This window comes from Bos taurus, chromosome 20 (assembly GCF_002263795.3).
Source record: "Bos taurus isolate L1 Dominette 01449 registration number 42190680 breed Hereford chromosome 20, ARS-UCD2.0, whole genome shotgun sequence".
Taxonomy (NCBI): Eukaryota; Metazoa; Chordata; class Mammalia; order Artiodactyla; family Bovidae; genus Bos; species Bos taurus.
The window spans coordinates 40,194,324-40,216,261 of NC_037347.1; the positions used below are offsets into that span (position 1 = coordinate 40,194,324).

At 41.8% G+C, this 21,938-nt stretch overlaps 1 protein-coding gene across 1 annotated transcript in view; it reads left to right on the forward strand.

The window, feature by feature from the left end:
- The window catches only part of ADAMTS12 (ADAM metallopeptidase with thrombospondin type 1 motif 12), a 390,694-nt gene that overhangs the window by 320,935 nt on the left and 47,821 nt on the right, over window positions 1-21,938 (forward strand). Inside the window, exon 19 of the mRNA NM_001192609.3 lies at window positions 15,727-16,869. Within this exon, the coding sequence (NP_001179538.1) occupies window positions 15,727-16,869 (1,143 nt within the window). The remainder of the gene's footprint in view (window positions 1-15,726; window positions 16,870-21,938) is intronic.

Consider the following 21,938-nt stretch of genomic DNA (forward strand, 5'->3'; position numbering starts at 1 on the left):
CCTGATGAAGGTTTGGGATGTGTACTATTAGTCACATAAATTCAAATAGTGTTGCATTTCCCCACAATTAATCTGATCTGATTCGCAAAGTATGACTAGAAATCCATAGGCTAGGAGATCATGAAATACTTCCAGGCTTTAATTTTCTTTGGGTCACCAGGGGACCTAAACTGTCAGGACTTTTGCTACCAGAGTCTGTAGTAGAAGTAGACCTCTGCTTTCTCCAAGGGTGCTGGCGTCTCCAGGGGCTTTGCTCTGCTTCCCTGTGTGTATTTCAGTCAGTGACCTAAGGAATGACTAGAAAATAAATGACTTTGTAAAACCAACAGGCCAGAATATATTGATGGTTGTTGACTTCTTATGAGCTTCCTTGGAAAGCCACATGGTTGCCATGATAATGCTACTATTGACCACAGTATCTTAGAATTCATCTTAGACTCACTGTCAGAGAAATGGAAAATATTTGATTCAGGAGAAAGCCACAGGAAGTGGATTAGAATTAAGTCTGGTGGATAAAGGGGTAATCTGATCCATTTGGATAAGACCTTTATGTTTAAAGTGATTCTTGATTATAAGTAATGCTATTGCTTTTCATAGCTTATAAAGTACTATCTAAAGAAGAATTCAGCTGTGCAGCAAAGTGAATTAGGTATATGTCTACATATATTCACTCTTTTTTAGATTGCCTTCTCATTTAGGTCCCCACAGAATACTGAGTAGAGTTCCCTGTGTTATACAGTAGGTCCTCATTAGTTATCTATTTTATGCATGGCAGTGTACATGTCAATCCCAGTCTCCTAATTCATCCCACCCCACTTCCCCCTTGGTAATCATAAGTTTGTTTTCTACATCTGTGACTCTGTTTCTGCTTTGCAAATAAATTCATCTGTATCATTTTTGTAGATCCACATACAAGTGATACCACATGATATCTGTTTCCCTCTTTCTGATTTACTTCACTCTGCAGGACAGTCTCCAGATCAATCCACAGCTCTGCAGATGGCATTATTTCATTCCTTTTTTATGGCTGAGTAATATTCCATTGTATATATGTGCCATCTCTTCTTTATCCATTCCTCTGTTGATGGACATCTAGGTTGCTTCCATGTCCCAGCTAGTGTAACTAGCGCTGCAGTGAAAGTCGGGGCGCATGCACCCTCTTGAATTCTGGTTTTCTCTGGATATATGCCTAAGAATGGAATTGCTGGGTTGTATGGTAGTTCTATTTTTATTTTTTTAAGGAAGTTCTATACTGTTCTCCATAGTAGCTGTTTATTTTGTTATTTTTTATTATTTGTTTAAAACTGGTGTTTATTCACCAATTTACATTCCCACTAACACTGTAAAAAGGGTTCCCTTTTCTCTACACCTTCTCCAGCATTTATTCTTTATAGGTTTTTTGATGGTGGCCATTCTAACCTGTGTGAGGTAATACCTCATTGAGGTTTTGATTCATATTTCTCTAATAATTAGTGATGTTGAACATCTTTTCATGTGTTTTTTTGGCTATCTGTATGTCTTCTTTGGATAAACATTTATTTAGGTTTTTAGATTGGGTTTGTTTGTTTCTTTTTTTTTTTTATATTGAGATGCATGAGTTGTTTGTATATTTTGGAAATTAATCCCTTGTCAGTTGCTTCATTTGCAAATATTTTCTCCCATTCTGAAGATTGCCTTTTTATTTTGTTTATGGTTTCTTTTGCTATGCAAAAGTTTTTAAGTTTAATTAGATCCCATTTGTTTATTTTTATTTTCATTACTCTAGGAGGTGGATCAAAAAAGATCTTGCTGTGATTTATGTCAGAAAGTATTCCGCCTATATTTTTCTCTGAGAGTTTTATAGTATCTGGCCTTACTTTTTTGTCTTTAATCCATTTTGAATTTATTTTTGTATATGGTATTAGGAAGTGTTCTGATTTCATTATTTCACAGGTAGCTGTCTAGTTTTCCCAGCCCTACTTATTGAAGAGACTATCTTTTCTCCATCGTATATTCTTGCCTCCTTTGTCATAGATTAAGTGACCACAGGTGCATAGGTTTATCTCTGGACATTCTGTTTGGTTCCATTGATCTATATTTGTGGTTTTGTGCCAGTACCATACTGTTTTGATGACTGTAGCTTTGTAGTATAGTCTGAAGTCATGGACCTGAGTTGGGAGAATGCTATGATGTACCACCCATACACATTTTCAGAAGTAAAGGGCTTATATTCAGCTGTTGGGACAACTCTGAAGGGCTATCCCAGGACCAGAGCTTCTCTTGAGACTGGCTAAACCTGTTGTCAGGCCTGCATCATGGCACCATCTATCCTAGGCTGTATCCTGTTTCCTTTCCCTCTTTCTGACAGGAGTTGGTTTCCAGAGTCTTCCTAATAAAAGCCATGCTAGCTAAATACCTCAGAGTCTGTCTCCTTGAAAACTTACCCTGCAACACTGAGTTAGACTCAAGGATCTTCTAGCAGTCTCAAGCAACTTAGTTTTTAGGAGACTGTATCTAATATGACTTCTGCAGGGCAGCCATGATTCCTGATTCCCATAAGATGTGCCTCTTCTAAAATCTTTCCTCAGCCCCACTGCTCTTAGAGACCAGGTTCTGGGCAGCAAAACTAATTCCAGACTCTACCTACTGGTAGAGATGAGGCCCAGAGGATATTGCCTGACTTGGGTAGGATTAACCCAGGAACTGTTCAGGCTAATTGAGAATGAATTCTCTTCATGGATGTTTGAACTGGGAATACGAAGATTTAAGATGAAATTCACTTTTTTGATCCAAAGCAGTGTTTCTCATTTTTTTTTTCCCCAATGGACTTCCCTGGTGGCTCAGACAGTAAAGAATCTGTCTGCAGATTCTTGCCTGCAATGCAGAAGACCTGGGTTCAATCCCTGGGTCAGAAAGATCCCCTGGAGAAGGAAATGGCTCCTTAAGTGCCTTTTTAGAGGCTCTTTCCCAATTGTCTTCCTCCATCATGACTTTATTTTCAAGGAGGGAAGTGGTTTGTGTGTGTGTGTTGAGATATAATTCACATACCATAAAATTCACCCATTGAAAGTGTACAAACAAATGACCTTTAGTATATTTGCAGAGTAATACAGTCACTACCACAGTAATTTAAGAATGTTTTCATCAACTCCTAAATAAACCCTGCATGCATTAATCATCATCCCAGGTCCCTACCTTCATTCCCCAGCCCTAGACAATCATTAATCCACTTTGTATTTCCAGAGATCTGCCTTTCTGAACGTTTCATATGAAAGAATTATATAATACATAATCATAGGGCAGATATACTATGTATTTATTTATGTACTATGTATATATCTGTGCTTTATACATAAAGAGGGTGAGGTTTTTTAACTCACTCCACCCCAGAACCAGTCTTCATTGCCCCCACTGAGAATGAATGATCCTGTGACACTTAGTTTCTATGCAGAATTTTCCTGACCAGCTGCAGATATCAAAACTGTTCATTTGACAATATATGATTATTAAAAAAAAAATTCAAAATTTTGTATAAGCAAAGGTACCATCTCTGAAGATAACTATTGGAAAGCAGAAAACTCTCATTTGAATACAACCATTTTGATAACTGTATTTCTAAAACTATTAGCTCAAAGTCACAATAGGTTTATTTCGCTTCTGCATGCGTGCATAAAAAGTCACTTCAGTCATGTCCAACTCTGAGACACTATGGACTGTAACCTGCCACCCTTATTTAACTTCTAATTCTGTACATAGTACTCTCAGGAGCAGCTGGGTGGAAATTAAAAAAGGATATAGTTCCTTTATTGTAATAACTGCTAATCAAATGGGAGAGCAAGGACCCCCAAAAAAAGAAAGACAAAGGTGTATATGCAAAGAAAACATCTACAACCTAATCCAGACCTGTTGCTGGTATTGCACTGATTCATGTGAACACATAAATAACAGGCCAGGGTATTTCCCTGCTGTTCCTGGGAATCTATAATCACAGCCTGTGGCTGGCCTGACCTATTAGTCCACTGCCAACCTCGATTGCTGTAAATTGCAGTGTTGTCAAAATAAGGCCGAATGGAGTACTGTGACTGGTCCATTAAAACTGTTTACCAAAAGTGTGTTGGCTGCATCCAAAGCAGTTAATAATTCTTGTCATGTAGAATTTACTAATTGCCAGAATCTTCATGCCTTTTCAAGGGACCACAATTACATATTTGGCTGAGGAGTCCTTTTCATTGTGTTTCTGTTTCTGGGGAGCAAAACGATGTGCCTCACTGGACAACAAAGGACTGAAATGTTGGCACCAAGTGACAAGTGCTGGAGTCTGTTGTCCTGAATAGAGGCCACTGCATAGTATAGTGAGGCAGACATGGAATGCAGTGTCCAGGTGCACTGAGAGGCTGAGCTGCTGCCTTCATTTAGAGGTGTTGTCAGGAGAGGTGCTTTTAGTTAAATCAGCATCAGAATATTCATTGAGTGGTATCTTCCTTTTTTCCCCCTCTGCTGTCTTGCTAATGTCTGTACACATTAGCCCTCTAATGAGCTTTGCTGAAGCATGAATGTCTTTGACATTCTGTACTGGGAAATGTTTTAAGAGACAATACAGTGTTTACAAAAGAAAGTGAAAGTGAAGTCACTCAGTCGTATCCGACTCTTTGTGACCCCATGGACTGTAGCCTATCAGGCTCCTCCATCCATGGGATTCTCCAGGCAGGAATACTGGAGTGGGTTGCCATTTCCTTCTCCAGGAGATCTTCCCAACCCAGGGATTGAACCTGGGTCTCCCACATTGTAGGCAGACATTTAACCATCTGAGCCACCAGGGAAGTCCTTAAAAAAGAAGTCAGCCAATAAACTTAGAAGTGATAAAATCAAGAAAGGAGTAATTTTTCCTACAATTGCACCCAACTGATTAAGAAAAATATGTACTTACTTTTCAAATAAGGGGCCACAAAATAGGAAAAGAAAAAAAGATGATATAGTGACTCCTGCTACACGTAGTATTTATGGTCTGGATTTTGTCCTGAGATCAACTATGATGCTTTTATAAGCCTGTAGAATGATCCTCCCTGGGATGACCAAGGTAAGGAGAAGAGGCAAATCCATGAGATGCCCTTCCTGTGAAGAGACCACTGAGAGGAGGGTGGGCTTATCTGTGCCAGGCTGGACCACTCCTCCCTGACCCAGGAGATGTCAGAAGAAGGAGGTCTCTCCCTTCCCAGGGAGAGTCAGTGGCTGCCCCCAAAGACAGCTTTCCTACTCCCTGTGACCAGCTCCTTCCCCTCTAAGTTCATGTTATAGACACCAGACTCCCACCCCCAATCTCAGGAATCAAGAATCTTATTCTGGTTTCGCCCAGCCTACTTGCTGGGCTTGGAGGGTCCAAAAGGGGGGCTCTATTGTAAACAAAGATAAGTATCAAAGTTTCTGTGGCTCCCACTAGATACCCTACTTTAGTGACATGCCTTTTCAGAGGTGGCCAGTCTAGTGGTGAAGAGCCTGCACCTCCCTCTACCAGGTCCAAATCCTGGCTTTGCCACTTAACAGATGTGTGAATTTAATCCCTCTGTGGTTACTTGTATTTTCCTGTGACTTGTTTCCTCTATCTCTAAAATGAGGATAACAGCAGTGCTTAGACTCTAGGGAAGCTGTGAGGATGAAATGAGCTAATATTCCTAAAATTCTCATAAGAAGAATACCTGGCACATAATAAGCTCTATATCATTTTTTAGTAAATGATCTATAATCATTTTTTAGTAAAGTGAATAAATAGATGGAAATAGTAAGAATATCATCCATCTTTTGTTGGCTGTTTTCCACTCTGTTTAAATATCTCATTTCATTCTTGAACTCTATGAGTTTGATTTTATTTCATTAATTCCCATATTTCTCCCAGCAGTTAGACTAATAGATTTCCTGGGATAGTAATTTTCCTAGGTTTTCCAGCCTTGGCAAGCTCTAACTGAGCTAGTGTTAAGCTTCTCTCAACCTTTGCTCATTTAGAAAGACAGGATTATCATAAAGTTTGATGATAATCCATGTGAGCCCTTCACATAGTGCCTCAGTCAGTTCAGTTCAGTTCAGTCACTCAGTCGTGTCCGACTCTTTGCGACCCCATGAATCGCAGCACGCCAGGCCTCCCTGTCCATCACCAACTCCTGGAGTTCACTCAGACTCATGTCCATCGAGTCAGTGATGCCATCCAGCCATCTCATCCTCTGTCATCCGCTTCTCCTCCTGCCCCCAATCCCTCCCAGCATCAGAGTCTTTTCCAATGAGTCAACTCTTCACATGAGGTGGCCAAAGTACTGGAGTTTCAGCTTTAGCATCATTCCTTCCAAAGAAATCCCAGGGCTGATCTCCTTCAGAATGGACTGGTTGGATCTCCTTGCAGTCCAAGGGACTTTTAAGAGTCTTCTCCAACACCACAGTTCAAAAGCATCGATTCTTCGGCGCTCAGCTTTCTTCATGCCTGGCAAATAGTAAAGTGAAAGTGAAAGTCACTCAGGCATGTCTGACTCTTTGCCACCCCGTGGACTATACAGTCTATGGAATTCTCCAGGCCAGAATATTGGACTAGTTAGCCTTTCCCTTCTCCAAGGGATTGTCCCAACCCAGGGATCGAACCCAGGTCTCCTACATTGCAGGAGGATTCTTTATCAGCTGAGCCACCAGGGAAGCCCAAGAATACTGGAATATTCACTAAATGGGAGCTTTATTATCAGGCAAGAAGACAAGGGTCTGTTTCCATGTTACTCTTACTTTGCAAGCCTTGTCCGGTCAGTGACACCCAAGTTCCCTGACAGAATGGATCTGTGGCCCTTGCATTTTCTTTAAAAAAAAAAAAAAATTTATTGGAGTATAGTTGATTTAAGTGTTGTGCTAGTGTCTACTGTATGGCAAAGGGAATCAGTTGTACATATACATATAACAACTCTTTTTAAGATTCATTTTTCAAACAGGTCATTACAGAGTCCTGAGGAGAGTTCTCAGTGCTATAGCAATGCACTCCAGTATTCTTGCCTGGAAAAGCCCATGGACAGAGGAGCTTGGTGGGCTACAATCCATAGGTCGCACAGAGTCAGACACGACTGAGCACACACACATACACAGCAGTGTTCATATATCAATCCCAGTCTCCCAATTTACCCCTCTCAACCCTTGCCCCTGGCAACCATGTTTGTCTTCTACATCTGTGACTCTATTTCTGTTTTGTAAGTTTATTTGTACCCAGTTTTTAAGATGCCATATATAAGCAATATATAATATTAGTCTTTCTCTGACTTACTTCACTCAGTATGACAAGCTCTACATCCATCCATGTTGCTGCAAATGGCATTCCCTCATTCTTTTTTATGATATTCCACTGTATATATGTACCCTAACTTCGTTTCCCATTCCTCTGTTAATGAGCATGCCCTGGCTTCCAAATCCTGGCTACTGTAAATAGTGCTACAGTGAACACTGGGGTGCATATATCTCTTTGAATTATGGCTTTCTCTGGGAATATGCCAAGGAATGGGGTCGCTGGGTCATATGGTAGTTCTTATAGCAAAAAAACAAACAATCCAGTTTTTAAAAGTGGCAGAAAATCTAAATAGACATTTCTCCAAAGAAGACATATAGATATGAAAAAATGCTCAACATCACTAATTATTAGAGAAATGCAAATCAAAACTACAATAACATATCATCTCACACAGGTCAGAAGAGCCACCATCTAAAGACACCAAAGGTCTACAAATAATAAATGCTGGAGAGGGTGTGGACAAAAGGGAATCCTTCTACAATGTAGTGGGGAACATGTATTGGCCCCTGCATCTTCATCTAACTCCCTCTCTGAGCTCAGAGCCCTTTTATGCAGGGGCACATGGCTAAGTGCCGGCAAGGTTTTCATGGACCCACAAAAGTGTTTGAAAAACAAAATACTGTGTTGCTCCAACAAAGGAAAGGACACTGTAAAATCAGAAATCAATATTTAATCACATATTAAAAACAAATGATTATCAAGCATTTAGTATGTATATTAAACACCTTTGTAGGTATTACCAGGCTTACCAGGTGGCTCAGTGGTAAAGAATCCACCTACCAATACAGGAGACCCAGGAGACGTGGGTTTGATCCCTGGGTCAGGAAGATCCCCTAGAGGAGGAAATGGCCACCCATTCCAGTATTCTTGCCTGGAAAATCCCAGGGACAGAGGAGCCTGGTGAGCTACAGCCCATATGGTCGCAAAGAGTCAAACACGACTGAGCACACCATGGCCTCATTAGCCCCATTTCACTGGAAAAGAAAGAGAGGCATAGAGATATTTAGAAACTTGTCCAAAGTCACACAGCCTTTAAGCAATGGAGCCAGGATTTAACTGCTGGCAACATTTTACTCTGAACTCTGGCATACAGGTCTCAAACATCTGCAAAATGTAACAACATGTCAGCTTTCAGTGTTCATAAAAATGTATTCTGTTTAGGAAACAATTTGTAGGCTGGCTTTTCTCACTTTGCTGGCATTCCAGACTATGTGTAATGATTGCAGAGAAATCAGAGCCACTCATAAATTAAATGAGTGGTCCTCACCAAATGTTTTCAAAAGCAAAAGAATAAAAAGCTTTTCAAATTGTTTTTACAGAAGATTATATGTCACTTGAGACTAGAGATGGTTTTTAATATATTGGATGGGCCTTAGGGTAGAGCCTCAAAAGCAGACATGCTCAGGGTCTGCAGAGATCTTTAATCTCCTCTCTTTGTGCATGACCAAAGCACACAAACAAACAAATGAATACAACAATTAATTAGGCCAGCTCCTGAGAATTTATTATGTGCAAAGCTGTTCACATGGGTTTTGGCTTCCACGTGTGACCAGATAGACTAAATGTTTCACGATCAAGCTCTCCTGGCTCTTCAAACAGAAGGCACTGCAGCAAATGCCCATGGCTTATCTGTTGCTAAATGAAAACAGGCACGCAAAACTCATGTGAAGAGCCACAGGAGTTCCTGAAAACTGCAGGGAGATGGCACGGAAGGTGAGAAGACATGCCTGAGTCAGTTACTCTCAGTATTCCCCAGTTTCATTCAAGGTCCCGGACAGTCATGTGAGACTGGACACCTGATGCTTTAGTCTTGACCACCTGCTCTTTTGACATGTCACCTCTGCAAGTGCCAGCATCTCAGTTCTTCCCAGATGCCAGCAGCCCATGCTTTGCCAGGTTTCCTGGAGAACACATGTAAGCACCTTGTCTGAAACAGCTACTTGAAGAAAACCAGTTGGGGGTCATACTGATTCTCCACAGTGCTGTATATTTGCTTGCTCGGGCTGCCTTAACAAAGTACCACAAACTGGGCACCTTAAACAATAGAAATGTACTGTCTCACCAATTTTGTAATGTTGACTGCAAAAATGCACAGCCTCAAAGTCAAGAGTTATGTTTTATTTGGTGAACAAAAGGGAGGCATTAAGCCTGAGATGCAACCTCTCAGATAGCTCTGAGGGACTGTACCAAAGAGGTAAGGGAGGAGCCAGAGTATAGAGGTTTCTCAGGTGGCACTAGGTAAAGAACCAGCCTGCCAATACAGGGGACATAAGAGATGCGGACTCAATCCCTGGGTAGGGAAGATCCCCTGGAGGAGGGCATGGCACCCCACTCCCGTATTTTTGCCTGGAGAATCTCATGGTGAACTATTGTCCGTAGGGTCGCAAAGAGTTAGACATGACTGAAGTGACTTAGCATGCATAGTTGACTTACAGTGTTGCACAAAACAGAAAAGAATCACAGATTTAGAAAACAAACTTGTGGTCGTTAAGGGGGAGAGGCAGGGGAGGGGTAAACTGGAAGCTTGGGATTGACATTGAGGTTTTTGCCACAAAGACCAGGTAGTTGGAACTCAGCAGGGCCCAGCGAGATATGAACTCACGACCCTGGTTTACAAGACCAGTGCTCTAACCCCTGAGCTATAGGGCCTCATATCTAAAGATTAGCATTAATTAAAGAAAACCAGGTATCTCAAGTTAATGAATTTAGCACTTTTCTATGTATGAGAAGATGCAAGAGTCTGGGCTCTCTGAAATCATGCTTCTGATGTACACCTTAGCTATCTGGGTCCCCTTCTTGAGTTCCCTCAGGGCTGGCTGGGTTTGACAACTGCAGCATCCTTTGTTTACTGCCAGGACAGGCAACATTTTTCATTCACAATAACTGGAAGTCTAAGAGTAAGGTGTCCGCAGAGTTGATTCCTCCTGAGGATTCCCAGGTGGCGCTAGTGGTAAAGAACCCGCCTGCCAACGCAGGAGACATAAGAGACGTGTGTTTGATCCCTGGGTCAGGAAGATCCACTGGAGGAGGGCACAGCAACCCACTCCAGTGTTCTTGCCTGGAAAATCCCATGGACAGGAGAGCCTGGCGGGCTACAGTCCGTGGGGTCGCAGAGTCAGATGTGACTGAAGCAACTTCGCATGCATGCACACATGAGGGCTGTGAGAGAGAAATTTTCCACACTTCTCTCCTGACCTCTGATGCTTTGCTCACAATCTTTGGTGTCTCTTGGCTTATAGATGCCTCACCATCACCTCTGCTTTCATCTTCATGTGGTGCTGTCTCTATATGTGTGTCTCTGCATCCAGATTTACCCTTTTCACGAGGACAATGGTCATACTGGATTAGGGCCACCCTAGTGACCTCGTTTTACCTTGATTTCCTCTGTAAAGACAGCATCTCCAAATAAGACCACATTCTGAGGCACAAGGGAAGCAGGGGACTAGGAGTTAAGACTCTTATCTTTTTTGGAGGGGGACACGGTTCAGCCTGTAATAGGTCACTTACTTTTAAAATGATTTTAGTATGAGATTGGAAGGACTAATGGTGACGCTGAAGCTCCAATACTTTGGCCACCTGATGGGAACAGCCGACTCATTGGAAAGACTGATGCTGGGAAAGAATGAGAGCAGGAGGAGAAGGAGATGACAGAGGACGAGATGGTTGGATGGCATCACCGACTCAACGGACATGAGTTTGAACAAACTCCAGGAGATAGTGGACAGGGAAGCTTCGCATGCTGCAGTGCATGGGGTCACAGAGTTGGACATGATTGAGCAACTGAACAACAACCAATCATTCATTTATCACTTCCTGAGACTGTGTATTGGCTATTTCCCTACTCATCCCTTTAACCCAGGCTCTCTGATAAACCCCAGCTGTGTTTTTGAATAAACTCTTAGCATGACAGCTCTGAGCCAATTGCGAGGCCCCTCCCCCACAGTGCCCCTCGGGTGGGTAGAGTTGACTAATTTAGCAGGGACTTCTTTCTCAGTGGGCTCCGCCCAGAGGCCTTAATCTCAGAGAGATGGCAAGTGAGGGCAAGATACCTCCCAGGGAGGACATTCACAGATGGGCAAACGTTTGCCTGGTACAGAGTTCAAAATTATAAGGCAAGGGCGTAAGGTAATCGTCACAGAAACTGGTTTTGAGGATCCTGAAACTAGCGATTGAGATGAGTTCTAAGTGTGGTGCTGTGTCCTGCATTTATCTCATCTGAAGGGCTTGACAGCTCCTAAGGAGATAAGTACAGTTGGAAGATGTCCTGGGAAAATGTGTGGGCTGAATGCAAAACAGTACCACTTGTTCTGCTGTGACTGTGAGAAAAGGCACCTGAGTTTTTAGGCTCAGTATAACAGCAGACAGTTCACACTGACTGTCTCACTGGACGTAATATGCCCCAGTGTGAAGCAATGGCGAGCATCGATTATTTGAAAGATGCCATGTCTGCTGGGTGAGGAGAGTGGATGGGTTTGAATGGTAGGTAAAGAAACATGTAAACTCCCCCAGACCCGGTATCTGTTTATGAAGTTTTTGAGTTGCCAGTTGGGAATGGGGCCCATAGTTACAGATCATCTGCTTTTTCAAGAGAAGCTAAAAACCCTGGAGTTTTAATATGGAATCTTCTCACTTTAAAATGTTGCCTGCTAATTCGATATTTGTATTTTGTTATTTGCATGTTTCTTTTGAGGTTGAGCAGACCGAAGAATACATGCTGGTGGGCCACAGTTACCTCCTGGGCTGCGACTTTAGTGTTTCTGTTCTAGAATGATCTTCTGTTTTAAAAGACCAAAATCTAATGTGTTTTAATTAAACAACCATCTAGATAGCAATTATTTACTCCTGCTTTATTCTTTTAAGCTGAACAAATTCATAGTGAATAAGATTATTTAATACTTATAATTTGTAAAATTAGAAATAAAAACATATCTATTAGCCCTAGGAAACCCAAATCCAAAAAAAAAAAAAAAAAATCCAGCAATAAACCAATGGGAATATGTGTCTCCATGGTATCTTCTAGACTTGTGGCTGCAACCACGTTACTTATTCAGCTGCTCACTTTACAGCATCCTGCAAGATAGGTCTGTGTCTCACTCTGTGCTTCAGAAGGATAGTAGAAATTGGGGACCCCATGCTCTTTGTTGTTATTACTATTATTATTATCAGCATCATTATTATAACAGTGATAATAATACCTTCCAATTCCCACTTGTCTCCTATATATTATGCACTTTGTTAAGATTGTTGTCTTATATATATATCCTCAGTCTTGAAATGTTATTATTACTTTCAGTTTCTAGATGAGGAAGCTGAGCTTAGTCCCTACATCACGCCTGGAGTTTATAATGGCATATCAGGTGCTATTTCTTACAGGTTTTATAACTTTTTAATTTCATAGTTAATCATGAGGTGGCGGGCACACACGCATATACTTTTGAATTTTTAAAAATGCTTGTAAAGTTGTAAAGTCTGTGAGTATTAGAGATGTTGCAAATCAAAACAAACCAAAAAAGGTTACAAACAGAGAAGAAAACAAAATCAGAGTTTCCTGCTTTTAGCTATGTCTACTCTGACATTTCTTGGAAAGAAAACGCAAGGCAGGGTACACCTGCTTGGTATTAGGGTTATGAGGGTCCTAATTTATGAATCAGTTCTCAAATTGGAGCCTGTCTGAGGCAGCCAGCCTGGAAATATGTTAAGGCATACATAGAGGATTATTTACTTAGACTGATACAGTTTTACAAAGTGAAGATTTGAAAACCCTGGGAGTTCAGATCAGAATGTAGCAAGTGGAGAAGTGACTCAGGATGACTAAAATGAATGCAGCATAAAGTCTCTTCATACACAAGAAAGGCAGAAACATTATAGCAAGCCAGAAAAATAAACACCCACAGCCTACCCTTTCCAGGCTTTAAAATGAAGTGAGTCATAGAAGAGACCATTTCCTCACTGCAGGGTTTTAAGAGCTTTATTGGTGGTCTCCATTTAGTTGGAAATAAGTGTGCATTTCTTGGTCTATGAAGCACTGTTCCCCCAAGCATAAAAGTGTTAGTTGCTCAGTCATGTCCGACTGTTTGCCACTCCATGAACTGTAGCCCACCAGGCTCCAATGTCCATGGAATTTCCCAGGCAAGAATACTGGAGTGGGTTGCCATTCCTTTCTCCAGAGGATCTTCCTGACTCGGGGATCAAACCCAGGTTTCCTGCATTGTAGGCAGATTCTTTACCATCTGAGCTACCAGGGAAGTCCAAAGATTAATACTATTATATCAAAACAAACTTGGAAGTTCAGTCTTTGAGCTGGTTGTTTAAGTGTTTGTTGACATGTTAATCTCACAGCTTCAGTTGTGTCTGATTCTGTGGGACCCCATGGACTGTAGCCCCCCAGGCTCTCTGTCCATGGGATTTACCAGGCAAGGATACTGGAGTGGGTTGCCATGCCCTCCTCCAGGGGATCTTCCCAACCAGGGGTTGAACCGCATCTCTTATGTCTCCTGGATTGGCAGGTGGGTCCCTTACCACTAGCGCCACCTGAGAAGTCCTACAGCTTTATTGGTTGACCCAACTCTGCAGTTAAAACATTCCCTGAGCAACACAGTCTTCTGTACTCACATGCATCTCCTGCTTTTCAAAAATGCTGATTTCAACAGAATTATAATATATCAGTGAGTGATGATGCTGGATTAGAACAAAATTAAGGAGAAATTTGTTTTCCAATACAGAGGAACTTGAAAGTAGGATTTGAGAAGGCAAGAAACTCAGTTAAAAATGCATAAGCTCCCAGGGAGAAGAATATTCCCATTCCTGATTATTTTCCAGGTAGAATAGTCACTTAATAAATATGTAGTAAGTGATCACTGTATCCTAAGAAGTATCCTGAAGTTCACTTATGAATAAAAGACAGATTCTGCCTTTGGGTAACTTTTCAAAAATCAAAAGCTTGACCAAGTCAATAAGTGAATTCAGTAGATAAATTGCTTGTCCACCTTGCTGTGCTAGGTTTTTTTTTTTTTTTTTTTTTTTTGGTGGATCGGGAGAGGCATGGAATTAATCCAATTTTTACTCTTCCACTGACTTCCAACCTTTCAAGTGGGTTCCTGAGTGTCAGCTTCCTCTCTTGTAAGAGATGGAATAATAATTACAGTCTTGCAAATCTCACAGCTGTATAGATCTCACAAGGCTGATATTCACAGGGTATCACACAGAATAATGGCTGTGAAGCCTTGTGAAATCCAAGACACGTTATGTAGTCCCCATCTTCAAGAAACCCATGTTAGGGTCAGAGAGGTAAGACAGACAAATGCGAACCAGCCAACACAAACTCCTGGATAGTCCATGTTCAAGAACCAACTATTTGGTAGATACTTTAACCTATCATTGAAAAAGAAAGCTAAAAATGGAGCAGTTGGGTAAAAATGTGATTTAAAAAAAATATCGAGAAATCTAGTGTTATGTATTGATCACAAACATGTGCTATGTATGCTTAGGGCTTCTCAGGTGGTGGTAGTGGTAAAGAACCCGCCTGCCAATGCAGGAGATGTAAGAGATGCACATTCTATCCCTGGGTCGGGAAGATCCCCTGGAGGAGGGCATGGCAACCCACTCCAGGATTCTTGCCTGGAGAATCCCATGGACAGAGGAACCTGGTGACCTGTGGTCCATAGAGTTGCAAAGAGATCTTTACCATGAATCCTGAGAAGTGACTGTCCTGTTAGGATTCCTTCAAAGGCAGTCTAGCCATCCGTGCTTTGCATGCCCTGGAAGGATGACTAGGGAGAGACGCCTGCCACAGCATCCATATATCAACACCATGCTCCAGGACTCCCCTGTCTCTTTGGACAGGGTATCTCCCCACCTTTGATTAACTTCCCACCTTTAAATTTCATAAAAGGTCCTGGCGTTATATACGTGTTATGCATACACTGACTGTCTAGCTTTTAATCTGAGCCCATCTGACAACAAGCAAGAAAATGGAGCTTGGGATACCTGAGTGAGGCTGTGTGACTTATATGAATATAAAGGGACAGGCTCATTATCATTAAATTAATAGATTCTAGAAAATACATAAACACTTTAATAGCACTGAAACCTTAGGGAAGATAATATTCCTATCTCTTGGGGAAAATCAGGTGATTGTTTAAATCATTGCACTCTTTGCGGATCCACTATCCAATAGTCCTGGCCCGGAGAGACTTCAGTTTCCCGTGTCATGGTTTGTCTTTTCAGTTTGTGAAGGGTAGATTGTTAGTTCTGAGCCCCAGCTGGTCTCCCCGAGATACATATTTCTATGGGAAACTAAAATTGCACAGAAGCCAAATACGAAGATAGGAAATGATTTCAGCCGCATAGTTCCGTTTCTACTGGGCCTGTCCTGATTTGCTGTAAATCAGCATGAGAACCAACATGTCTTTCCCACTGGACTAACAGCCATCTCTCTTTCCCAGTGCTCTGTTTCCTGTGGTGGTGGAGTGCGGATTCGCAGTGTCACGTGTGCCAAGAACCACGACGAGCCCTGCGACATGACAAGGAAACCCAACAGCAGAGCTCTCTGTGGCCTCCAGCAGTGCCCATCTAGCCGGAGAATTCTGAAGCCCAATAGAGGCACGATTTTCAGTGGGAAAAAGCTACCAACACCTGACCCCTTCAAGCCTGTCCCTCCAACTACACCCAGTCCTAGGACGCTGACTACACCCAGTCCCAGGGTGCTGACTTCACCCACAGTGCCTGGGCCTCTGAGCACAAGCACTCCGACAATGAACAGCCCTGGTCCTACCACAGCCTCCAAAGAAGGAGACCTGGATGGGAAGCAGGGGCAGAATAGTTCAATCCAAACTGAACTGGACACCCATAATGTCATTTCCACTGGAAGTACTTCCCAGCCCATCCTCACTTCTTGGTCTTTGAGCATCCAGCCAAATGAAGAGAATGTTTCCAATCCCGACACTGGTCCTACCTCAGAGGGAGACCTTGTCATCATGACGACGAGTGGTTCTGACTCATCAACGTCCAGCAATGCTATGACTTGGCAGGTGACTTCGTTTTACAGTCCCTTGACCAAAGAGCCAGAAATGGAGATTCATAGTGGCTCAGGGGAAGGCAGTGAACCATCTGAGAAAAAAAATGAGAACAACTCTGTGACATGGACCAAGATCAGAGTACCTGGAAATGATGCTCCAGGGGAAAGAAGTACTGAAATACCACTTGGACCTCCACCAACACCTTATCTTGGGGGGGAATCTCTATGGCCACTCTTTAGCACAGTATCAGAAGGACTGGTACCCAGCCAAAGGCCCATTACTCTCAAAAATGGAACATCCAGAGCTAAAGGGACAGTCACTGAAAAGCCAGCTAATACTCCACTCCCTCTGGGAGAAGACCACCAGCCTGCATACTCCAAAAAGCCAGTAAACCCTCACCCAACAGAACTTCCAAGCAACATGAATCTAACACAGAGTTCTGGACCAGTCCTAACCAAGGAAGATGCAACAAGTCTGATGGCTGAGGGATTTTTGCTGAATGCCTCGGATTACAAGCATCTCTCGATGGGACGCAGCCCTGCCTACTGGATTGTTGGAAACTGGAGTGAGGTAAGAGTTCTGTTTCTTACCCAGGCCTGATTCTATATGGAATTAGCTAGGGGTGTTGCATTTCTGTGCAGATTTCCAAATGGACTTGAAAAAATGAAGCAATCAGGTCCATGCCCTCACCTCCCTCTTCACCTAACTCCAAAAATAAGAAAAAAAAAAAAAAAGTCCAGGGAAAGAGAACAAATGTAGTGAGATAGAGTGAGGAGAACCTAGAACTAAATCAGGAGACCTGAGTCAGCCAGTTGTGTGACAGTAGACAATTAAGTCTGCCTCTCTGAACCTGCTTTTGAACAACAGTGAAGCTAGTACAAATCACCTCTTTCCTCCAATGTCCCTTCCAGCTGCAAACTGTAAGAATTCTATGATGAAGGACCAAAGAATCCATAGGATTCAAAGAATCCTATGGGGGGACCTGAGTTCACATTTCATTCAGAAAGCCAATGTTGCACAATTGGAATGGAAATCTAAAACAAAGTTCTTTAGAAGAATTCTATGCTTACTTTATCAACGATTTTTTTTTGACTCAGTGCTTCCTTGTATTAAAAAAATTCTTTTGAAAAAAACTCTTTTTGACTCATAGAGTAAGAAGAAAATAGAGTGAGAAGAAAATAAACATGATGGCAAAACATTGGTTCCTGTTTTCAGGCTTTAGGAATTTGGCTAGATATTTGTTTCTCCATTTCTAGAACTAATTACATCCTTTTAAACATCACAATCGTTTTTTACCCATTTGCATTTTGAATGCACAGTATTTGAACTTGTTAAAAATAAATTGACAACTCAAAAGAGAACTTTGTGGCAAAATAATCACATATTCAAATCATTCAGCAATTTTTATGATGATGCATGACTCATCTCTCTAGCTAAAAAAGAAGTATTAGCAGCTAATGTAAAAATAACAATACATTTAATTTATAAACCATGTTATTTTCCAAACCACTTTCAGATGTAGTCCTTTATTTTCTCCTTTTCATAGTTCTGGGGAGCAGGTAAACTCTCCATTTATACCAATTTACAATTACAGAAACTAAGATTTTTAACAGTTAGGTGACTTGTCTATAGACATGTCAATTGGAAGATGAGCCTTTGAAATCTTTCCACTCTAATCCGCAGGCTCTCTAGTGAATTTTAGCAGCAGCTGACAAGTTCACTGTTTAAATTCTGTTGTATGAATTAGTCAGCATCATTGGTCCTGAAATCGACTATACTGTCAAAGAATAGGTAAATGCAACCTTTCACATTTTTTTATTTGCATTCAAACTATGTTTTCACGTTGATCTATTTTGATTTCTAAAGTGAAATCATGTTCATTACATTTTCTGTCAATGGAGAATCATCTTATTATCTCTTTTTGCAAGTAAAAATTCCAGTTTCAGGAGGACAAAAAAGATTTCCAGGCTTAGAGTAATCCAATTTGTTTAGAAAAGGAGAGGAATGAGTCTCATAATCCCTGATATTTTGGTCAGATTTCTTTCTGTTCAGTTCAGTTCAGTTCACTCAGTCGTGTCTGACTCTCTGTGACCCCATGAATCACAGTACGCCAGGCCTCCCTGTCCATCATCAACTTCTGGAGCCTACTCAAACCCACGTCCATCGAGTTGGTGATGCCATCCAGCCATCTCTTCCTCTGTTGTCCCCTTCTCCTCCTGCCCCCAATCCTTCCCAGCATCAGGGTCTTTTCCAATGTTAGCAAAGTCTAATTGGGCTCTTAATGATGAGGAGGACATTGACAGTGAATACGTATGAAGTGTGTGCCATGCTTTATAGAATGACTTTATGCTAATTCTCAGTACAGCTCAAGGAGATTGGTAATATGGCCCCATTTGTTGAGATGAGGAAGAGCTGAAAGGTGAACGCTAGCCAGAATCACAGACACAAGTGCGCGTGCACACACACACACACACACACACACACACATACACATATGCACGCGGCAGAGATCTGAACCTAAGCAGACAGACTTCATAGCCTATGGTCCATTGCTTTACCATCAGAAATATCACCACTCTCCCTGCCTTCTGTTATATTTGTTTCTTCCTTGATCATATGATCCATAAAAATAATGCCAGTTACATGATAACCCTGGGTAGACAGATGAGAAAATCACATGGTTCATAAGAAGGTGCTTTCAAATAACATTGAGGGCATGTGCTTATTTTTGAGTTCGCAGGAGCAAATGGTCATTGAAGTGGATTCAGCCAGCCTAGAGATTTGAAATTAAAATGTACTGTGTAGGTTTTATGAATGGTATCATTCCACATAGTACCCTCAAAAGGTATTTTTCCTTTCAAAAACATGGGTCACCCCTAAAGAACTTAAATAGGCTCATTGTCCTCTATCCAACAAAACAGTCAAGAGAACAAGTTATGGAAACCGAGGCTACCTGTTAATTTGTAGGATTTTGTTAATTAGTCAGTGGAGATGAAGTCTGAAAGCACCTTCTGTTAAAGGCACCGTGGGCACCGTGGGCCTTGAGAAAAATACAAGGAGGACAAACAGAGGGTGAAGGACTAGATGGAAGGCATGTATATGGTATCAGTATCAGAATAAAGTATGAGTGACATATTGTCCATATGGCATATGTACAATGTGTGTATGTATTTAGAAGTCACACACAGATGCACACGTGAGAGGTAGGCTGTTGTTAACAAATAGAGCCAAACAAGTTATAGGTAACCAAAACAGAAGTTGGTTTCTCACTCACACAATAATACATGGGAATTCCATGTCTGCAATGGTAGCAGTAGAGAGTGAGGCTCTGACCCGTGTGTAGTTCTTTGAGACTCCAGTCTGACAATGGCTCTACCATCTTCCCATCTTCAAATTGGCCCTGGGGTCACCATCCTAGTCACAGTCAGGAAAGAAAAGAGCACAGAGGCTCTCCCACAAGAGGTTTTATGGGCCAAACGTAGAAGGGGGCATTTAGCACTTCTGCTCATGTTCCACTGTCTAGAACTCAGTCATTTGACCCAAGCAAAGTGCAAAATGGATAGAAAACATAATCTAGTTGAGTGCGCAGGAGGATGACGAAAAAGGATCGTAGTGAGGATCTAGCAGTTCTGCCACTGAATGACGTGGCCCACTGTGTTTTAGGTATAGCCCATTCCAGAAGCAGTGAGGATAAGGGATATGATGTGTTGGGAGGATACTGCAGTAGTCTAGATGAGGAATTAGAACTATGACAAGAATGCTTGGAATGAAGAGGGAAATATAAATTCAGGAGACGTGGGGAACTTAAAATCAGTAGGACTTTGTGAATAATTGGATGTGGAATGTGAGAAGAGAGGTGTAGAGGAGTCTGTCATGACTATTCCATTGGAATCTTGGGTGGCCAATGGGTGGTGCTCCCATAAACTGAGGTATCATACAATGTACAGAAACAGTTTCAATAGAGACAAAGAAAGGATGATGAGTCCAGTTATAGATTGAGTTTAGTTGGCAGGACCTCTGGGCTATCCAAAGGATAACCAGCAGATGTTTGAGTATATTTATCTGAGGTTCTTGAGAATGGTGAAAACTGGGGATGGCATTTGGTAGCCATGACCAATAGGGAGAAGTTCAAACCTTGGAAGTGAGCGAGGTCATCCAAGTACAACCTGTAGGCTGCAAACAGAAGTGGCCTCAGGATGGGACTCTGGAAAAAAAACATTTTAAGAAGCTGGCTGACAAAGAGATCCCATGTGAAAGACTAGTAAGGAACAGTCTACTAATTAAGACTCAAATCAAGAGGTGTGGTGCCATGGACATCAAGCAATGTGAGAACTGACAGTGGACCTAATGGATCTTACATTGGGCAAGTCACTGGTGACTTCTGGGGCAACGTTTATAGTATTGAAATGGAAGGAGACACTAAAGTGCAGCCTGAAGGAGAGACCCTTTCAGATGAAACAGTCCTCACATTAGGAATGTTAATAAAGATGGACAGCTCTTCTCAGTCCACAGAATAACGCATTACAAAAGTTTCATTAAAAAGTAGCTTTGGATGACCTAGAAATTAGTTTCCTTTCCCATCCTCTTATGTAAATGTGTTTTAATGCTTTTGTCCTGAGGATATTTAATATGTTAATTAATTGACAAGTGTTAATTGATCTAGTGAGAAGTTACTATATTCAAACAAAGTAAACCTAATAGAAGTACCTATCAGCTCTAATGACTGTTTAAGCCTAGAGGTTAATTGAAACATTCTGATTATAGGCAATCAAGATACAAAGAATTAATTCTATCTCCTGTCATCCTTTGACTTTGACAGAAATAAACTGTCTTATTGAGTACATCCTCGCTCACCCAATATTTGGCAACCATTGGAGCTGTTGGGAACTATTAATTCTAGGCAGTTTGGCTGGAAAAAGGGAATTGGCCCAGACTGCAGAGGGTTTTTCAGAGAAGGCACTGGCAACGCACTCCAGTACTCTTGCCTGGAAAATCCCATGGATGGAGGAGCCTGGTAGGCTGCAGTCCATGGGGTTGCTAGGAGTGGACACAACTGAGCGACTTCACTTTCACTTTGACTTCACTTTCACTTTTCACTTTCATGCATTGAAGAAGGAAATGGCAACCCACTCCAGTATTCTTGCCTGGAGAATCCCAGGGATGGGGGAGCCTGGTGGGCTGCCGTCTTTGGGGTCGTACAGAGTCGGACACGACTGAAGTGACTTAGCAGCAGCAGCAGAGGTTTTTAAAGCTACAGGGTATTATGAGACTAGAAGTTGACGTTTGGCAGGAGTCCCCTACATGACTGGGCTTGGTGCCTGCTCCCTTTAAGCATCTTTTGAGACAAAGTGTTTAATACACAGAATTGTCTGAGAGGATCAGGATTCAGAATGAAAACTTTGGGTTGTGAGTTCCCCACTGTCCCCTGATTTTTTATTCTACCCATCTCTGAAGTTGTTTCTTTAGGACTATCCCTCCCTAGAGAATGGTCTCATTGGCCACTCAGTCAGACACCTTAGGAAGCCCAGGATAACCATTGATATCAGGCTTCCCTGTCCTACTAGAAAAACCCTAACAGATTTTTGGGTCTGTGTCTGTCCTCTCATCATGTCTGTCATCTTCTCTTTATTTCCTGTTTA